This window comes from Hypomesus transpacificus, unplaced genomic scaffold (assembly GCF_021917145.1).
Source record: "Hypomesus transpacificus isolate Combined female unplaced genomic scaffold, fHypTra1 scaffold_55, whole genome shotgun sequence".
NCBI classification, from domain to species: Eukaryota; Metazoa; Chordata; class Actinopteri; order Osmeriformes; family Osmeridae; genus Hypomesus; species Hypomesus transpacificus.
This window is the reverse complement of record NW_025814032.1, coordinates 1,361,633-1,379,423: the sequence shown is the minus strand read 5'-3', so window position 1 is coordinate 1,379,423 and position 17,791 is coordinate 1,361,633. Positions and strand designations below refer to the sequence as shown.

Here is a 17,791-nt window from a genome sequence, read left to right as displayed (position 1 = left end):
GGTGAGTGGACCTTTTGAGTTCCTAATTGAGTACCCCTGTTTTAGGGGAAGCCGAGCTTCCCTTGCAGTCTTAAAGAAATCTCCTACTGTCATGGATTTTATTAGGATGGTGACCAAGGCATACACAGCTTGTGGCAAGTACAACAAACTACCTCTCAAAAGTAAGAACCTACAGGCCTTGTCCTCCATTGATCTTGTGGTGAGGGGCCATTCCCAGGCTGTTACTCAGGGCGATGGGTCTGTAGTCATAATGTCCAGTTGGCCTGGGCTTTTTGGGCACAGGGATGATGGTGGAGGACTTGAGACAGGCTGGCACATGGCATGTCTCCAGGGAGGTGTTGAAGATGTAGGAAAACACTGGAGACAGCTGGTCAGCGCAGTTCTTGAGGGTGGCTGGAGAGACGGAGTCCGGCCCAGCTGCTTTGCGGGGGTTCTGTCTCTTGAACAGTTTGTTCACTTCTCTCTCCTGAATGGAGAGGGTCGTCACTGTAGACGGGGGGAGGCCTCACAGGTGGAAAAGGGTTGTTCAGGACTGTCCAATTGTCTTTCAAATCTACAGTAAGATCATTCAGGTCGTTGGCCAGGCGGGAGTCGTTAGTGGAGTGGGGGGCTCTGGGCTTGAAGTTGGTGATCTGCCTGAGGCCTCTCCAGACAGAAGCAGAGTCTTTAACAGAGAATTTATGTTCTAGTCTCTGCGAGTACAGTCGTTTAGCCTCTCTCACCGCTTTGCTAAATCTGTTCTTCAACTCCTTGAATCTGTCCCTGTCCCCACTCCTAAACGCGGCCTCTTTGTCCAGCCTCAGCCTTCTGAGTTTAGCTCTAAACCAGGGTTTGTTGTTGTAGTTCACCCTGGTGCGTGTTGGTATACAGTAGTCCTCACAGAAGCTGATGTATGATGTCACAGCCTCCGTGAGCTCATCCAGACTATTGTAGTGTGGTAGCAGTCATGAACATGTCCCAGTCAGTACATTCCAAGCACGCCCGCAGTTCTTCCATAGCCTCACTGGTCCACTGTTTTGATGTCCTCACAGCAGGCTTACAGCGTTTAAGCTTCTGCCCCTATGCAGGAATCAGGCGGACCATGGTCTAAGTGACCCAGTGCTGCTCGGGGAACCGCATGGTATGCTTTACTGATAGTAGAGTAGCAGTGATCCAAAGTTTTCTCTTCTCTGGTAGGGTATTTGATGAATTGTCTGTATTTGGGGAGTTCTTGAGTGAGATTGCCTTTGTTAAAGTCGCCTAGCACAATACCCAAGGAATCTGGATTTTCATGCTCCACACTCAATATCTGGTTGGCGAGCACACGTTGAGCCTCGTTGACTCTAGCCTGAGGGGGCATGTAGACGCCGACCAGTATGAATGAAGCAAATTCAAGTGGCGAGTGAAAAGGTTTACAGTTAATACAAATTGTTTCCAGATCAGGAGAACAATGCTGCAGACTCACTGTCACATCTTCACACCAGCCACTGTTAATAAAAAAACAAAACCACCACCTTTTGTTTTGCCAGAAAGCAGGGAGAAACGATCCGCTCTCAGCAGTTTGAAACCTGCTAGCTGTAGTGCAGAGTCTGGGATCATTTCACTCAGCCATGTTTCCGTAAAGCACAAAACGGAAGATGAACGAAAGTCTCTGTTTTTCCATACCAGTAGCTGAAGTTCGTCCAGTTTGTTGCTCAGCGAATGAACGTTGGAGAGAAACGTTGGAGAGAAATATCCCCGGAAACGCTGTGCGCACTCGAAGTCGCACCAAAGCACCGGCCCGTTTACCTCTCCTGCGATTCTTCGCTGCTAGGACAAAGCCGAGGGTGGCTTTGACTATAATTCCAACTAAATCTGCCGCTGGAAGCAGAAAAGTGGGAAATAAATCCACAGGAGTTGAGTTCAGAACACTGAATTAACAGACAAAACAAGACAAAACAGAGCACACCTAGCTACCGCGGCTGCCATCGTCGGCGCCATCTTGGAAGAGCCTCTCAGTTAAACTGCAAGCTGGTAATTGCATTTAGCTTTATTAACCAAAAGGTAGGCTACAGCATCTGCATCAGTGCAGAACACCATGTTTTACCGGGGCAAAATCACAACATCAGTGGTGGAAGAAGTTTTCAGATCCTTAAAAGTACTTATACCACACACTAGTACCAATACCACTATTTAACTCTCCCAAATTCTCTGAATTATTACCGATGGCCCATGCTAGCTGGCAGTCTTCCTGCTGTGGATCTTGTCTTTGACTGGATAAAGATTCAGCAGCCTTGAAGTATCCATTCAATTTCGGGATTTGTTTCAGGATATCTTGGTCAAGTTGTTCTTTTAACCTTTGTATTTTGCGTTGTTGTGCTCCACTTTAATACTTTCTTTTGGTCATTTAATTCTGCCACTATGCCATCTAGCAATAGCAGTGAGTAATGAATATGATTGACATGATTTGATCAGCAGCAGCTGATTGGACAGATGTGACCCAAGTCACATCTACCCAATCACTTGCTTATTCAAAAAGAAAAAAATTCTTATGGGCCAATTAGGGTCTTTATTTTGTTCCCGCTGAAGTTCATTTAAAATATTAAAAAACAATCCGGCCAATCCGGGGCCCCCTGCACACGTGGGGCCCCTAGGCAGCAGCCTTGGCAAGCCTGTGCCTTAATCCGCACCTGTACATAACATAAGCCATTGTAACAAATGTGGCCACCATCCCAAACATCATGTAACGTGTATTTCAGTATGGCAGATAAAAAAATTAAAAATATGAAAACTTTCATTCTTTTGGATGTTGTTAATATGAATCAGAACTCACATCAGTTCCCGGAAGAGGCGCAGCACCGATGCTACTAACACTGGCATCGTCGCTAACGGTGCCTACGGTGCTTCAATTTTTTTACGGTGTTTTGTCATTTTAGAATCGGAAGGTGTCTTTAGTACCGGTTCTCGTGACATCCCTAGGCTAGGCCACTCAAGGACATTCACAGAGTTGTCCCGAAGCCACTCCTTTGTTTTCTTGGCTGTGTGCTTCGGGTTGTTGTCCTGTTGGAAGATGAAGCTTCGCCCCAGTCTGAGGTCCAGTGTTCTGAGCAGGTTTTAATCAAGGATGTCTCTGTACATTGCAGCATTCATCTTTCCCTCGATTCTGATTAGTTTTCCAGTTCCTGCCACTGAATAACATCCCCATGGCGTGATGCTGCCACCACTATGCTTCACTGTAGGGATGGTATTAGCCAGGTGATGAGCGGTGCCTGTTCTCCTCCAGACATGACACTTGGCATTCATGCCAAGGAGTTAAATCTTTATTCAGACCAGAGAATTTGATGTCTCATGGTCTGAGTCCTTCGAGTGCCTTTTGTCAAACTCCAGGTGGGCTGTCATGTGCCTTTTACTGGGGAGTGGCTTCTGTCTAGCCACTCTACCTTACAGGCCTGATTGGTGGAGTTCTGGAAGGTTCTCCTCTCTTCACAGAGCAATGCTGGACCTCTGTCAGAGTGATCATGAGAATCTTCCTGACTAAGGCCCTTCTCCCCTGATCGCTTAGTTTGGCCGGGCGGACAACTCAAGGAAGAGTCCTGGCGGTTCCAAACGTCTTCCATTTATGAATGATGGAGGCCACTGTACTCATTGGGACCTTCAATGCTGCAGAAAATGTTCTTGTACCCTGTACCCTTCCCCACAACGGTGCCTCGATACAGTCCTGTCTTGGAGGTCTACAGACAATTCCTTGGACTTCATGGCTTCGTTTGTGCTCTGACATGCACTGTCAACTGTGGGCCCTGATATAGGCAGGTGTGTGCCTTTCCAAATCATGTTCAATCAGCTGAATCTACCAAAGGTGGACTTCAAGTTGTAGAAACATCTCAAGGATGATCAGTGGAAACAGAATGCACCTGAGCTCAATTTTTAGTGTCATGGCAAAGGCTGTGAATACTTACGTGCATGTGATTATTTCATTTTTTATTTTTAATAGATCTAAAACCCTTTTTCATATTATTATGGGGTATTGTCTGTAGAATTGAGGAAAAAATATTATTACATTTTGGAATATGACTAACATAACACATCAAAAAGTGAAGCGCTGTTGTGCGCTGCAAATCTTTTTGGATTCACACCAAACTTGCTGTATGTAGTCGGAACCCTGTTCCAAACAAAGCCTGTAATCATCACTTGTGAACAAATTTCATTCACGTCTTACTATACTAAACCTAGCAGTCACGCGAAAGTGACTTGAGGTAAACAAATCCTTTTTCACGTGATATGCATAGGTTCAGAAGAGGAAACAGAAAAGATTTGTTTACCTCATTCACCTTCGCGTGACTAGGTTTAGTAAAGGCCAATTTATACTTCTGCGTTTTTACGGACACGCTCACAGGGAACGCCCTCTCCGACGAGGAACGCCCTCTCCGTGCCCTCTCCGAGCCCCTCGAGAGATACCCCTTGGCTGTGATTGGTCCGTATTAAGAACCGCTTGCGTCAGGGGCGGGGTTGCCGTGACCAACAAGAGAACAGAATCCTTTGACTGCCATTGTTGTAAGTTTTTACAATTCATATTTCAGCTAAACAGTACATGTAAATCAGCATCTGAATTAAAATGTGACGAGAAATGGGCAGTGTAGTTGCTGAAAATGTGCTTATTTTATTGATGAAACGGCTTATTTGTACATTTGCTTTCAGCACGCAGAGCCGTCGGAGCAGTATAAATTCAACCAATCCGTCCGACTCCGTGCGTGCGTCTGTCCGTAACAGAGTCGGAGAAGTATAAATCGGCCTTAAGACGTGAATGATATTTGTAATAATTAATTATTACAAGTAAATTACAGGTTTTGTTATTTTAAAGTTTTTATACTTTACTTACAGTTCAGTTCAGTGCAGTATAATTGTTTGCCCTGATACTTAAATGCTAGTGTGATAATAAATGACCATTTCAAATGATACAAACTGTCATGATGCATTATTTTAATGCAGGATCTTTTTTTATAGTAACTGCTAGTTTACATGCACTAACATATACCGTAGATGAGAATATGATTAATATTTGGAGTGGACGTATTCAGACCAGGGAATTGGCTATAAAATGTTGAGCAACCCAACCCAAATAATTCTCGGGATTATACCTGGAATTAACCGATTGAAAATCTCCAAACCATGAGACATTGGACCGGACTGCATCCCCCTGGTATTAGACACCACAACTGAAGTCACCAATCGCAGTGCAACAGTGAATAATTAATCACATTGCAGGAGTCTTAGAGCACTAGTGGCATACTGTTGAATGTGTTACAGCCATCATCGTTTGCCCCTTGAACACAAGGGTCTACAAGGAGACGGGAGGAATTAGTTGTTCAACCTTTACTCAGTGTCAACAAACACACGTTTGATATTCAGCATCATTGTTAGTGTGTAAAGGGGGCTTGCTGCTGTGGTGTTTAATTTCTCTTGTTTTGGGGGTTTATTTGCAGAAAGATCACTTGATCACTTTCTGTCTGTGAAAGCACCCCACTCCAGTTTCACCTGCCTCAACCTTTATACTTGCATATGAGGTGAATATTAACAACAATCATACTGTTTTATTAAGAAAAAACAGCTGCCATACACCTTGATATTGAGATTAAAGGGGTTTAAAGAACACAGAAACGAATACAAAGAAAAAGAAAATATTTGTTGTATATGTAGCCTTTATTGGACAGTGTGCATGGTGTGTGGCCATGAAAACAGAATTCTGTTGTGCAATAAACAGTTGAACAGTATTTGACTGTACTATACAGACAACACTACACTGTACTGTACAGAGTACAACATATTGTGATCTGATATTGCATCTTACACGTTACGTATTGTAAACCCCCCCCTTCCCCGGTCTGACAGCAAACCCCACTCTACCACCTCAAATAACACATTTCGTGCGGGAAACCCTGCAACCTATATTATATTGCTTTATTCTAATCTGAACGTTTATGGTTTACTTCATCTTGACATTTAATCAACAACAGCAACACTGTATTGAAACCCATAATTGCCTTATTCCTTACAGGGGAGGAGGCACTGACCATGTACATGGCCAAGAACAAACTGGACAGGAAGCTGGTCAACTCAACTCAAAATGTGGAAGCCCTGCACCAACTGGCCTCCTCCTACTTCATAGACCGAGATGGCACTATGAGGAAGCTTCATGAGATCCAGATATCCACCAATGCCATTAAGGTACAGAAGTGTATGTCCCCCTGCAATACATAAAAGCACAAACAGACACACACAGGCGCGCACATACATACATCACACACTCCTAAACAGCCCCTCTTTCTTGGAGAAATCTGTCTGGCTATTTCTTGTCTTAAGTGATAGTTGGATGAAGAGGTTTTGTCAGACAGTGCTTGCGGTAGCAGGAAGTCAAGCATGACCAAATGAAATAGAATTGACTGGCTGATGAGTCAGGCCTTTCGAAAGAAGCACACGCAGCACATTCTAGTCTGGATAAGTATTGCCATTCTTGTACCTCAATGTGTAATAGGGCCTTAGGTGTGCCATGGGGGATGGCTTCCTACAACCTTGTGTTCTGGGTTAGGAGGGGTGCATTGGCTGTGAGGTGGGACTTTGAAAAGTGAGTTATTGTGAACGTGAGTAAGTATGTGTCCCTGCTTACCATTTTAAGTTGACTTTTGAATTAAATAGGGATATTGAAATTCACTTTTTATTACCTGTAAAAAAATAATATGAACTAATTAATATGAAATTTAATGTGAACAATCAACACTCCTGTTTATTGGTATAAGGTAAGCAGACACTCCATATTTGTGAATGTAAACCCCAAAATTATACTGGAAATGCTTATCACAAAAGAGATTATTTCAAAAAAGCTTACTAAATAAAAATTAAGCTTTGTAATACAATAAGCAGACCCAATAGAACAAACATGAGCAAAAGCAATGGCAACTGTCTTGGCTTTGTCAGAAATATAGTGTTTCAAAATCATCTTGCTTTTTCAAAAAAATAGGAGGTGAGCATACATTGCTTGGTCTGCAGTCTTCTAATGTAGCAGTCGTCCAGAGCAGCAAACCCTCAGATTTCAATCAGAACTTTGTAGAGGAAGCCTGTTTTGCATGTGGGTTTCTAAGTGTGGCAAACCAGGCCTGCCTTTTTGGTTATTGTTAGAGAGGCAGTCCAACTTTAAAAATTACAATTTATACAAACATTTACAAAGATGCTGTAGTAAAGGTTTATGTATCAAAGATAAAAGTGTGTTTAATTTGATGGATTCGTTTTTAAGTAAAACACTCAACACTACAGTAGTCGGTATCATTTTATATCAAGGTGCTTGTAATAAGTGTTAATAGTTAATAATTAACTTTATAAGATGATTTCTAACTTTGATCTGATTAACTAAATGTATATGTAGATAATAGCATTATAGTTTATTTGTTGGAATATAAAGTACTACAAACTCAGTTTACAGATGCTAAGGGACATTAAGAAGTTTCTTATAATCATTTGTAATTGCATTACAAGCTTACTCATTGAGTTTTCCCAATACAATTTTTTAAAATTGATAAACCATTACTTAGCGTTTGAATTTGCTTTATTAAAATGTGTACATACTTCACTACTGTACTCGTAAAGTGAGAACAAAGCTAATTAAGGTTAATAAATCCTTTATAGTACACGTATTGACAGTTAACTATGGGGATATCTGATCTAAAGTGAAAACAATGATTCTCACCGGGCTCACCGGGGAAAGCACATACCACATAGACTATGCCTTCCTGCACAGCCTGGGTTCAAATCTGTCGTGGAATATTTGCTGCATGTCTTCCTCTCTTTCTCTATCTCTCTCTCTCTCTCCTACATTAACTATCACTGTCATAAAAAAAGCAGAATTGCCTTAAAAATATGCAATATTTTTTTATCAAATTGTTATTGATAATATAAAGGTAAAAATACAAACATAGTACAGGTTTTACATTTTACATCAATACAAAAACATACAGATAACAAAAACAGCACAATCATCCACCCCATCCCCACCCCCACCCCATGGCGACCCCCTTACCCACCCTGGTCCCTGGTCTCCCTCCATAAAAAAACAAAGAAACCTTCAGTGAATTATACTAATGCTGCACTCTTTCTTTAACCAAAGTGTAAGCTGCGTCCCATGCACGTTAAGTTTTCTGACTAGCTCCATGGACACGGGCAACTGATCTCTCCATCATAACTATGTCTACGAATGAGTAGGACCACTGTTGCCATGATAAAGTGTGAGGCGGCTGCCATCGCAAGGCCAACATTTTCTTTGCTGCAGTGAGACCAGCCCATAGAATGCGCCTCTGCTGTAAAGTCAGTTCCAAGGTAGAGTCATCATTAAGTAAAAGTAAGTTCGGTGACAGAGGAATATGTACGTCAAGCATATCACTTAAAGTGGAGCATATTTGTCTCCAAAAGGCAAACACATTAGGGCATTCCCAGTACATATGTAAGAAGGTCCCTGAAGTAGTCAGTGTACATAGGTCACATTTAAGAGATGTGATGATTTTCATCGCATGATGTTTTCTAGGAGTAAGATAGATCCTGTTAGTAAAAATTTTAAATGTAATATAGCTGCAAGCAGCGATGCGGGTTCCTCCGCAAAATGGCAAAATGTTATGTACAATGTTGTACAATGTAGAAGGTCGAGAGTTGGACAACAAGAGAGCAACACAACTTCATGTTTGGCCAACAACAATAGGCTGAATGGGGATTTGAACTCATGAGCATAAGGTTAAAAGTCAGTCTCTCTATCCTCTCTGCTACACACCAACTGTTGAGATTTAATGAATAGAAAGAGCAGAATATTACCTTTGGGACAAAGGTTAAGAAACGGTCGACATTTTAATGTCAAATTGCATGAAATTGCACATGGTACTACTTCAGAATGATGTCATCTCAAAGCCAATAAGGTTTGAAAAACCATCAGTCAAAATGATATTTGATTTATTGACACAAAGATATTGAGGCAATGTGGACATTTACATATATACACCGCTTTCAGCCATTTTGTATGGCATTTCTTATTCCATTTCACCCTACATAAAGACACATCTGCCGACACACAACTTCCATCCATGCTGTTACCCTCTCTCCCAATACAGGTCATGCTAAGGCAGAAATGCTGCGGTGGCCGCATGAGGTTTAGGGCTAGTCCAAAAACATGCCTCCCACAATTGACACATTTTCCCCAAGATAGCTGAAAAACTGCAGATATTGTAAGTCTTCTTGAGTTGTTCTCTTTCCAGAATCTCAGTCAATGCACAATTAACAATAGTCATGTGGGCAACTGGGCTAGGGCAGAGCTCATATTCAGCTTCTTGTGAGAATAGCCTATGGCAATACATCAGCCGACTCTCTGGTCCCATAAAAATACACAACATGCACAAACAGGGTGACCTACAAGATTATATTAACTGATAAACAATAACATTACAAACATCTAACTGAACAAACACAACAACTGAAATCCCTCACACGGTTGTTGTAACCGCACTATTTTCTACTACTAAGTCTTTGTCTATTTGACATACCGCACTGCATGCTGGGTACCCAAGGGGCGCTGACACTGATTATCAAGCTGTGCTCCGACTGTGTGATTTGAGTAATAGCTTTGGTCAGCTTTGGGACAAAGGTTAAGAAATGGTTGACATTTCAAGGTGAAATTGCGCATGGTATATCAGAATGATGTCATCCTGTTTAACTAAACAGATAATACAAATTATGACAGGCCAAAAGACTGCAGCTGGATTTGAACCTGTGACTTTGCTCCTTGCAGTGCATTGTCTTAGCCTACTGACCTACTCTTGGTGTTAAGAACCATTGTGGTCAGTTACTGTATAGAAAAGTAAGCAATTTGTTCTGTGGCAAGCATAAAAAGATTTGGCTGAAGTTTAAACAGGTGTAATTCAGGGATATTTTGAGATATCAAGGCAAGGGCAAACAGGTAGGGCAGGCCAGTTGGATGAAGCTGTCTTTGGGGCAGGGCTGAAGAGAAGCTGTCCAGATAGAGAGGGGTAGTCCATCAAGGGGTCTGTGTTGCTCTTAGCATCTTCTGTTGCATCCTCTGTTACGCTCAGCATCCTCTGTTGTTGCTCTCAGCATGCTCTGTTGCACTCTGTTGAGCAGGCCTCTGCATGACCTGTACAAGTGAAGAAAGGGTCCATGTTAGTGGTGAAAAATGAAGCTTTTTCCATGTACACTTGATACAGACTTCAGTTTTGACTGTGAAATGCAGTGGCAATACTTGAACTTGAATCCAAATGTGTTGGAAACCCATGCAAAGTCACTCAAAACACTGGTTCGATTCCAGGCAATAGCAAGAGTGTTTAGTTCTAAACTGGTCACTATACACATCTGACCAAAGACCAGGGGCCTGTTCCATAAAGCGAATTTACTGAATAAGCCAGACTTATGTCAGTTTGTCGGACTCATTTCTAGTTCATTCGGTTCCATAAAGCTAGCTCAACGTAGTATGAACTTGGTTACTATGGCAACTTAGGCTGCGAAACTAGTCTGGTCAGGGTCAGACTAACTGTCAGGCTTAGCGTGACTTGATGCTTAACCAAACGTTCCTGTAACACTGACCCAACGGGAAGACGATAATTTACCACATATATTCTCATTTTCTTGTTCTCATCTGTTCAACATTGATAGAAAATCAACGTAAATAGCTTACAAAGGCCACACCATTTAGGCTAATGCATTAAACAATGATGAACAATGCTTTGATAGGCCACGCACCATAGCCGTTAAATGTATGGATGTTAGTTTGTGATTTAAAATGTTTAGGCATCAGGCATAGGCCTATATCTCAATCTAAATTATCAGAGTATAATTATCATAGCAATATAATTGTTAACAGTAGCCTACAATTGCAAAACGAACCTAAATCCGCCCTCCATTTCACCGACACAAAACCCATGTTAAAAAGTTAGGCTACTGGATAATGTTTTAATTAATAGTAGGCTGTTTATTTTAAACAATGTCAAAAAAGTCAATTTAGATTAGTTTAGAGGGTATTTTTTAATCAACAAAGGTCTAAAAAGGTCCTCAACCTACATAGCCTATCGTTCACGACGTCAATCATGGCGTGTCATTTTACTTTGATTGAAGCGGTGGATGAGGGAGCTGTCACTGTACACGATTTAAAGGGGACGTTCTTTCTGGAAGAAGTCATGTGGCCGTGTGCATTGCTTTTGCCGTGGTGGATTGTATGATCCATGTTTTACCTCTCGGGCTGTTAAAAAATAGGGTGCATGCGCAATTAGCTTGACTACGTAAATCTGACTTGAATTAGTAGGACTGTGTGAGCTGAAATTGGCCTTTATGGAACCGCTTAAGCCCCGCTTGACTAATTAAACTTATTCAAGTCTGGTTTAGGACTTTAAGTCTAGCTTTTTTGAGCGGCCTTTATGGAATAGGCCCCAGCTCGACATTTGCCTGTAAACAGTGATTCTGACTGTCAGAGACCTTTAAATAGGCTGACCCAGTGAAACTAGCCTGGCTAAAGTTGGTCGCTTTCTCAGGCAATTGACGAATGAAACAGGCTCGCCTTGAAAAATCCTATATACTGAATATCTTTAGCAGGCTCTTGTCTACATAAAATAGTCCTCCCTGACGTTTTTTGAGTGAAATTGAGTGAAATACAAAATTGTTTACACACTGCCAGTGGGCGAGCCGAGTCCGACTCTGAGGCTAACGTCAAAATAATGCACAGTATCCCAGGGACGCAGTCTCAATCCACTTGCACGTTTTGCACAAATCACAAAATAACCATCTGGCTAAAAGCACAATTCCCACATCCCTTGAAGGCTGCCCTGCTCATCTTTTTTGGTGTAGACTGAACTGTAAAATGGTGAATTTATGAACATGACGCGACCAAAACCTATGCGGTCTCCCTTGTGTCCGAATTCACTCCAATTACAGAGACTTTCACGACCCAAATTACAATTCTGAGCCTGCAGGTCTGTGGGGAATTGCTCGTTCTCCTAAAAGCTGCCCTCCTCTACCTTTTCGATGAAGAATTCGCCGAGATGCTAAATGATTCACTAACTATAAACACAGAGGGAAAAAGTTAGCTATTTTTTGAGTTTGGATTTCCGTCACTTCAAACTCGATCTAATGGTCTCAAAGTGCTCAAACCTTCACCATAATTCAAGAGTAGTGTACTTTCACGAAGCCAATCATTGATTCTAGCTTTAAATGTGTAAAAATAGGACTTACAGAACGTGGCTACCTCCAACACGGCTATGAGGCGATTACACTTGAAAACAACAATGGCCACCGAAAAAGAATGTATATTCGTAACGGCGAGCTGCGATTGGAAGCAAAATGAAACTGAGGGTAGGGGCTTTTCCAGAAAGGATGTGTGTGTGTCTCGCCAAGCTCGCGCGTGTGTCAAGTAGGGTGACCACCTGTCCCGCTTTGCGCTGTATCGCACACCATTTTCAATATGCGACGTGTGGGGCAAGGGGTGATAATGCTGTGCGACACGATGCAAAGCGCGACAGGTGGTCACCCTAGTGTCAAGGGGCAGGATGAGTCTGAGAATTTGGAGTACGCGCACTATGGAGCAATTCAATTTAATTCAATCATATATTGACATATCAAGGTGAAATTGCGTATGGTACTTCAGAATGATGTCATCTTGAAGGCACTAAGGTTTGAAAAACCATCAGTCAAAATTATATTTGATTTATTAACACAAAGATATTGTGACAATGTGGACATTTACATAAATATACTTCTTTCAGCCATTTTGTATTGCATTCTTTATCCAATTTGACCCAATAGAAAGACATGTGTTCTACAAAACTGTAAAAATGTTCAAGTCGATTCGATCTATGGTTCATGAGGAGAAGGGTTTTGAAGGTTGTACCAAATTTGGACAGTACAGCAAATATATTATGGCAGACCTTATGGGTTCTTGAGGCTTTTTTGTTTCCCATGAGAAATAAAGCATGTATACCAATTTCAGGCATTTTGGAATAATGGGTCACTGGGGAAATCACGTAGACATTGGGTGTGGCTTATAGCGCCACCTATGGGTGTACATGGGCCATTAGCGGTCTAGGAGTAGTGAGGGACCTGTTGTATCATTGGGCCAAATTTGAAAAAATCGGGTCAAGGACGTTTTGAGCTATTGGGCCATTTAGCGGAGAAATACTAAAAAAAAATATAGCTGCAAGCATCAATGCGGGTTCCTCCGCAAAATGGCAAAATATTATAAAAATGTACATTGTAGAAGGTCAAGAGTTGGAGAACAAGAGAGCAAAACTACTTCATGTTGGGCCAACTACAATAGGCTGAATGGGGATTTGAACTCATGAGCATAAGGTTACAAGGCAGCCTCTCTATCTTCTCTGCTACACACCAACTGTTGAGAATGTGTGAGCAGAAAGGGCAGAGTATTAGCTTTGGTCAGCTTTGGGACAAAGGTTAAGAAGCGGTTGACATTTCAAAGTGGAATTGCATGAAATTGCGCATGGTATTTCATAATGATGTCATCCTGTTTAACTAAACAGATATTCAAATTTAAGACAGGCTAGAAGACTGCGGCTGGATTCAAACTTACGACCTTATACTTTGCAGGTCACTGTTCCTGTCCATTGAGCTATTCTCAGGGTTGAATAATGTCATGTTCAGTTACTGTATAAAAAAGTAATCTGTTTCTTCTGTGGCAACAGTTGTTAGATTCAGCCAAAGTTTAAACTACTCAAATTCAATCATATTTTGACATTCCAAGGTGAAATTGTTTATGGTACTTCAGAGTGATGTCGTCGAAACCATATTAGGTTTGAAAAACCATGAGTCAAAATGATATTAGATTTATTGACACAAAGACATTGAGGCAATGTGGACATTTACATAAATACACCCTTTTCAGACATTTTGTATTCCATTTGACAATTTATAAAAACATGTATTCTACACATCTGTAACAAATTTCAAGTCGATTGGATCTATGGTTCATGAGGAGAAGGGTTTTGAAGGTTGTACCAAATTTGGACTGTACAGCTAAATCTATCATGGCGGACCTTATGGGTTCTTGAGGCTTTTTTGTTCCCCATGAGAAATACGGCATGTATACCAATTTTCAGGCATTTTGGAGTAATGGGGCGCTGGGGAAATTACGCAGACTTTGGACGTGTTTTACAGCACCACCTATGGGCAGGGCCGGATTAAGACAATGGGCTTTAGGGGCTGCAGCCCCGGGTCTCGCCACCAGGGGGGCCTCAGGTTGCCCGATGTCGAGTGAGTCAATGGCACCGCGCATAACATTCAAATTCGGAGTGAAAACAAAAATAATGTGCGAAAATGTCCGGTCAAGGAAAGCAAAGAGTGTGGCCAAAATCCGCGATGGGACTAAACTCGAATAGCTTCGGCAACTTTTTATAGTACAAAATCGTTGTCAATCAAAAGGAGATGCAGTCTTTCGACACACCCTCCAATCATCAAGCAGAAGCCCAGCGTCCAGGCCAGCCCACTCCTCCATTCACTCCCAGAGACGCTGAGCGGTCAGAGAAGAATAAAATGGAAGGTAAAAAGATGCCAGGAGGAACTGAAAAAGCCAGGTAAAAAAATAAAGATCTGTCACTTCATAAATCTAGGTTCCTGCAAGGATGGGAAGAATATGTTTTCTCAAAATCCCTGAAACTTTCAGGTAAACATTTGGGTTGTAATTACCGGAAAATATAGCTAAGAATATGACTCTAACGTAATGTTCATATTAGGCTAGGCTACATAAAGCTAAAAAAAACAATTTTGCACTGAAAATAATGTGAAAATTCAGTCAAGGTTTTGATGTGAAGTTCCAATTTCACCTCTCATCAAAACCTTGACTAGGTAGGCTACTACGTTCGGGTTAAGCACCAAATGTAAATCAGTTTTATTATATTTTAGGGGAAGCTGAGCTTCCATTGCAGTCTTAAAGAAATCGCCACTGCACACAACACTTTTTCTGCTTTTGAGTTCCATTTTCACTTTCTCTCAGCCTACTACCTTGAACGGAACACCCAGCTACGTAAAAACATTCCCGAATTCAACGGCGGAGTCATTATTTCGATCAGCGTAACCGGCGTAGTGCAAGCGTAGGGTTTGGGTTCGGTGGGAAAAAATGTAAGGTTCGGCCGAAACCGAATCCCGTCCAAAAGCCCAATATTCGACCAAATCCGAATCCTGGATTCGGTGCATCCCTACTCAATAGAGCATGACATACTGCACCAACTTTTTTCTTTTCTTTCAACTTGTTCTCTACTTTGAAGAGCTCATTGATGAGTTTGCATTGAGAAAGAGCATAAAACGGAGCTTTTAATATCACTGATGTGATGATGGTGAGTCACATGTTTAAACTGATCATATTTATAGAGTGGCTCTGTGGACTTTAAAGCACTGATGTGTCAGTGCACCTGGCGTGGGTTGGTGTGCATGTCATGATGTGCGTTGGGGCGATATAGGGGCCTCATCCTGGTTATTAGCCCCAGGCCTCAAAATGTCTTAATCCGGCCCTGCCTATGGGCGTACATGGGCCACTAGCCGTCTGGGAGTAATGAGGTACCTGTTCAATCATTGGGACAAATTGGAAAAAATCGGGTCCAGGGGTCTCATTTATAAAACTGTGCGTAGGATTCTTACTAAAAGTGTACGTACGCCCAAAAGCCTCAAATGGTGTACGCACGGTTTTATAAATCTGAATTTTTTTGTGCGTACGCCATTGTAGGCTTTTGGGCGTACGTACACTTTTAGTAAGAATCCTACGCACAGTTTTTCAAATGAGACCCCTGGACCCGATTTTTTCCAATTTGTCCCAATTATTTGCACACCTGTACGCAATGTTCCCCTTATAAATCACAGATTACCCACAAGTGTGCGTACGTGAATCAGCATTGTACCCCGCCCTGAACACGCCCATTTTTAACCATAAATTGTCAACGCAAAGCACCTCATGAATGCTAATCTAGTATCTCATCATGACCCTGGCATGCGATTGTTCTTTACGGTGAATCATAGCGCATGACAACTTCTCAGACTCTGTTAGCCTATTGGTGGAGCCCGAAAACTCTGAATATTTGGTGGCCTGTAGATCACCAATAAAAAAAAAACTGCAGTGGCGTCAACTGTGCCAGTGATACCGCGAGTCGAGATACAATTTGAAAACAAAAGTGCTTTGTTATGAACAGTAGATTAAAGTCTGGACTGATAACGAGGACGTAGAGTGTAGCGATTCACGGGAGATCAACGACTGTATTTCCAGTTTTTGACACATGAGGATATTTGTACAGTATTAAATAAATATATTTAGTTATACACTGTGTTCAGCAGTTATCTAAAGGTAGCATATGTGATGTTATCTTGTATTCCATGCTGTCGGGGAATCTCCCCCTCCTGCACCCCCGTAGTGGACAATCTGATGGTAAGGAAGCGCTGAATTTTGATTTAAAATTTGAGTTGGATTGTACAAGGTTTTTATGGAACAATTATCACTCAGTACAAGCGCAATTAACACTGCTGGATGTAATCTTCATGATAATCATGAAATTGAATGAAAAAAACGTGCACGAGGAAAACCAAATATATAAATATTACGAGTAATGTTCTTCCCACATTCAATTTCTGCAGTCTGACTACAGTACGGTCATCTGCGTCGCCAATTCCAACCGTTTCCAAAATGTGCGTAAGCCTACGGGAGGGTCAGAGTTTGCGTAGATGACCGCACATTCTCCCGTCAAGTTTGTTTTTTATAAATCACAACCTTTGCGTGGAAAGTGGCGTACGCACATTTTCAGCCCCGTTTTGTGCGTACGCAAGGTTTATAAATGAGGCTGACTTTTTGAGCTATTGAGCCATTTAACGAGAAGAAAAATTATAAGAATACTAACAAAAACAATAGGTTCCCTCCTACATGAGGAACCCTAACTATAGGTTTCCTCCTACTGGATGAACCCTAATTTATTGGTGATCAGGGATTTTGGAGGTATCATGAAGATTCCCCCATACTGTGTCCCAGCAAATCTCTTTCTCATCCTCATAAGGCAGATCCCTACACCATACACTTTCTACTAGTAAAGATGCATGAGATTCAGAGATGAATTTATAAAGTTTTGAGACCATCCCACGTGTCTGTCTTTGTACAGCAAATATTTTATGCAAAGGGTGTGTTAGTAGCGGTACTCCCCAAGAGATATCATATGCCTTCATGGCAGAAGGATTGGCATACAAGACCTTGACCACCTTAATAAATTGTGGACCCAACCCAAAAGTGTCCAGAGTAGTCCAAAAATAATCCCGCTCTAGCCTGTCAAAGGCTTTTTCAGCATCTGGTGACAGGACTGAACAGGGTAAATCAATTGTGTCAACTGCATGGATAATATGCAGAAGGCGGCACACATTATCAGATGCCAATCGGGTCTTAATAAATCCAGTTTGGTCGTATCAATTTTGTCAAATACGTTTCTAGGCGTGTCGCAAGCACTTTAGCATACATAGAGTTTAACATCCCCATTGAGAAGGGATCGGCGTCTATAATTACTGCATTGGGAATAGGGCTGGGCGGTATGACGGTATATACTGTGCAACGGTAGAAATGTGTCTACCGGGAGATATTTGGCTATACCGTCTCAACCGCGGTATACTTTATACTACACATGTCAATTAAATGTCTGGTTGTTGTATTGTATTTAAGCCATCATATAAATCGCAATATTTAGAATTGTAGTTTAACTTCTATTTGATTTGCTATTTTCGTTTGACCTGAAGCACATTTGCGTTGGTCTGACGGAATTTTCGATGTGGAGTG

At 41.7% G+C, this 17,791-nt stretch overlaps 1 protein-coding gene across 1 annotated transcript in view; it reads left to right on the top strand.

Moving 5' to 3' along the window:
- The window catches only part of brinp1 (bone morphogenetic protein/retinoic acid inducible neural-specific 1), a 228,838-nt gene that overhangs the window by 117,517 nt on the left and 93,530 nt on the right, over positions 1-17,791 (top strand). The window contains exon 4 of the mRNA XM_047017393.1: positions 6,011-6,180. Within this exon, the coding sequence (XP_046873349.1) occupies positions 6,011-6,180 (170 nt within the window). The remainder of the gene's footprint in view (positions 1-6,010; positions 6,181-17,791) is intronic.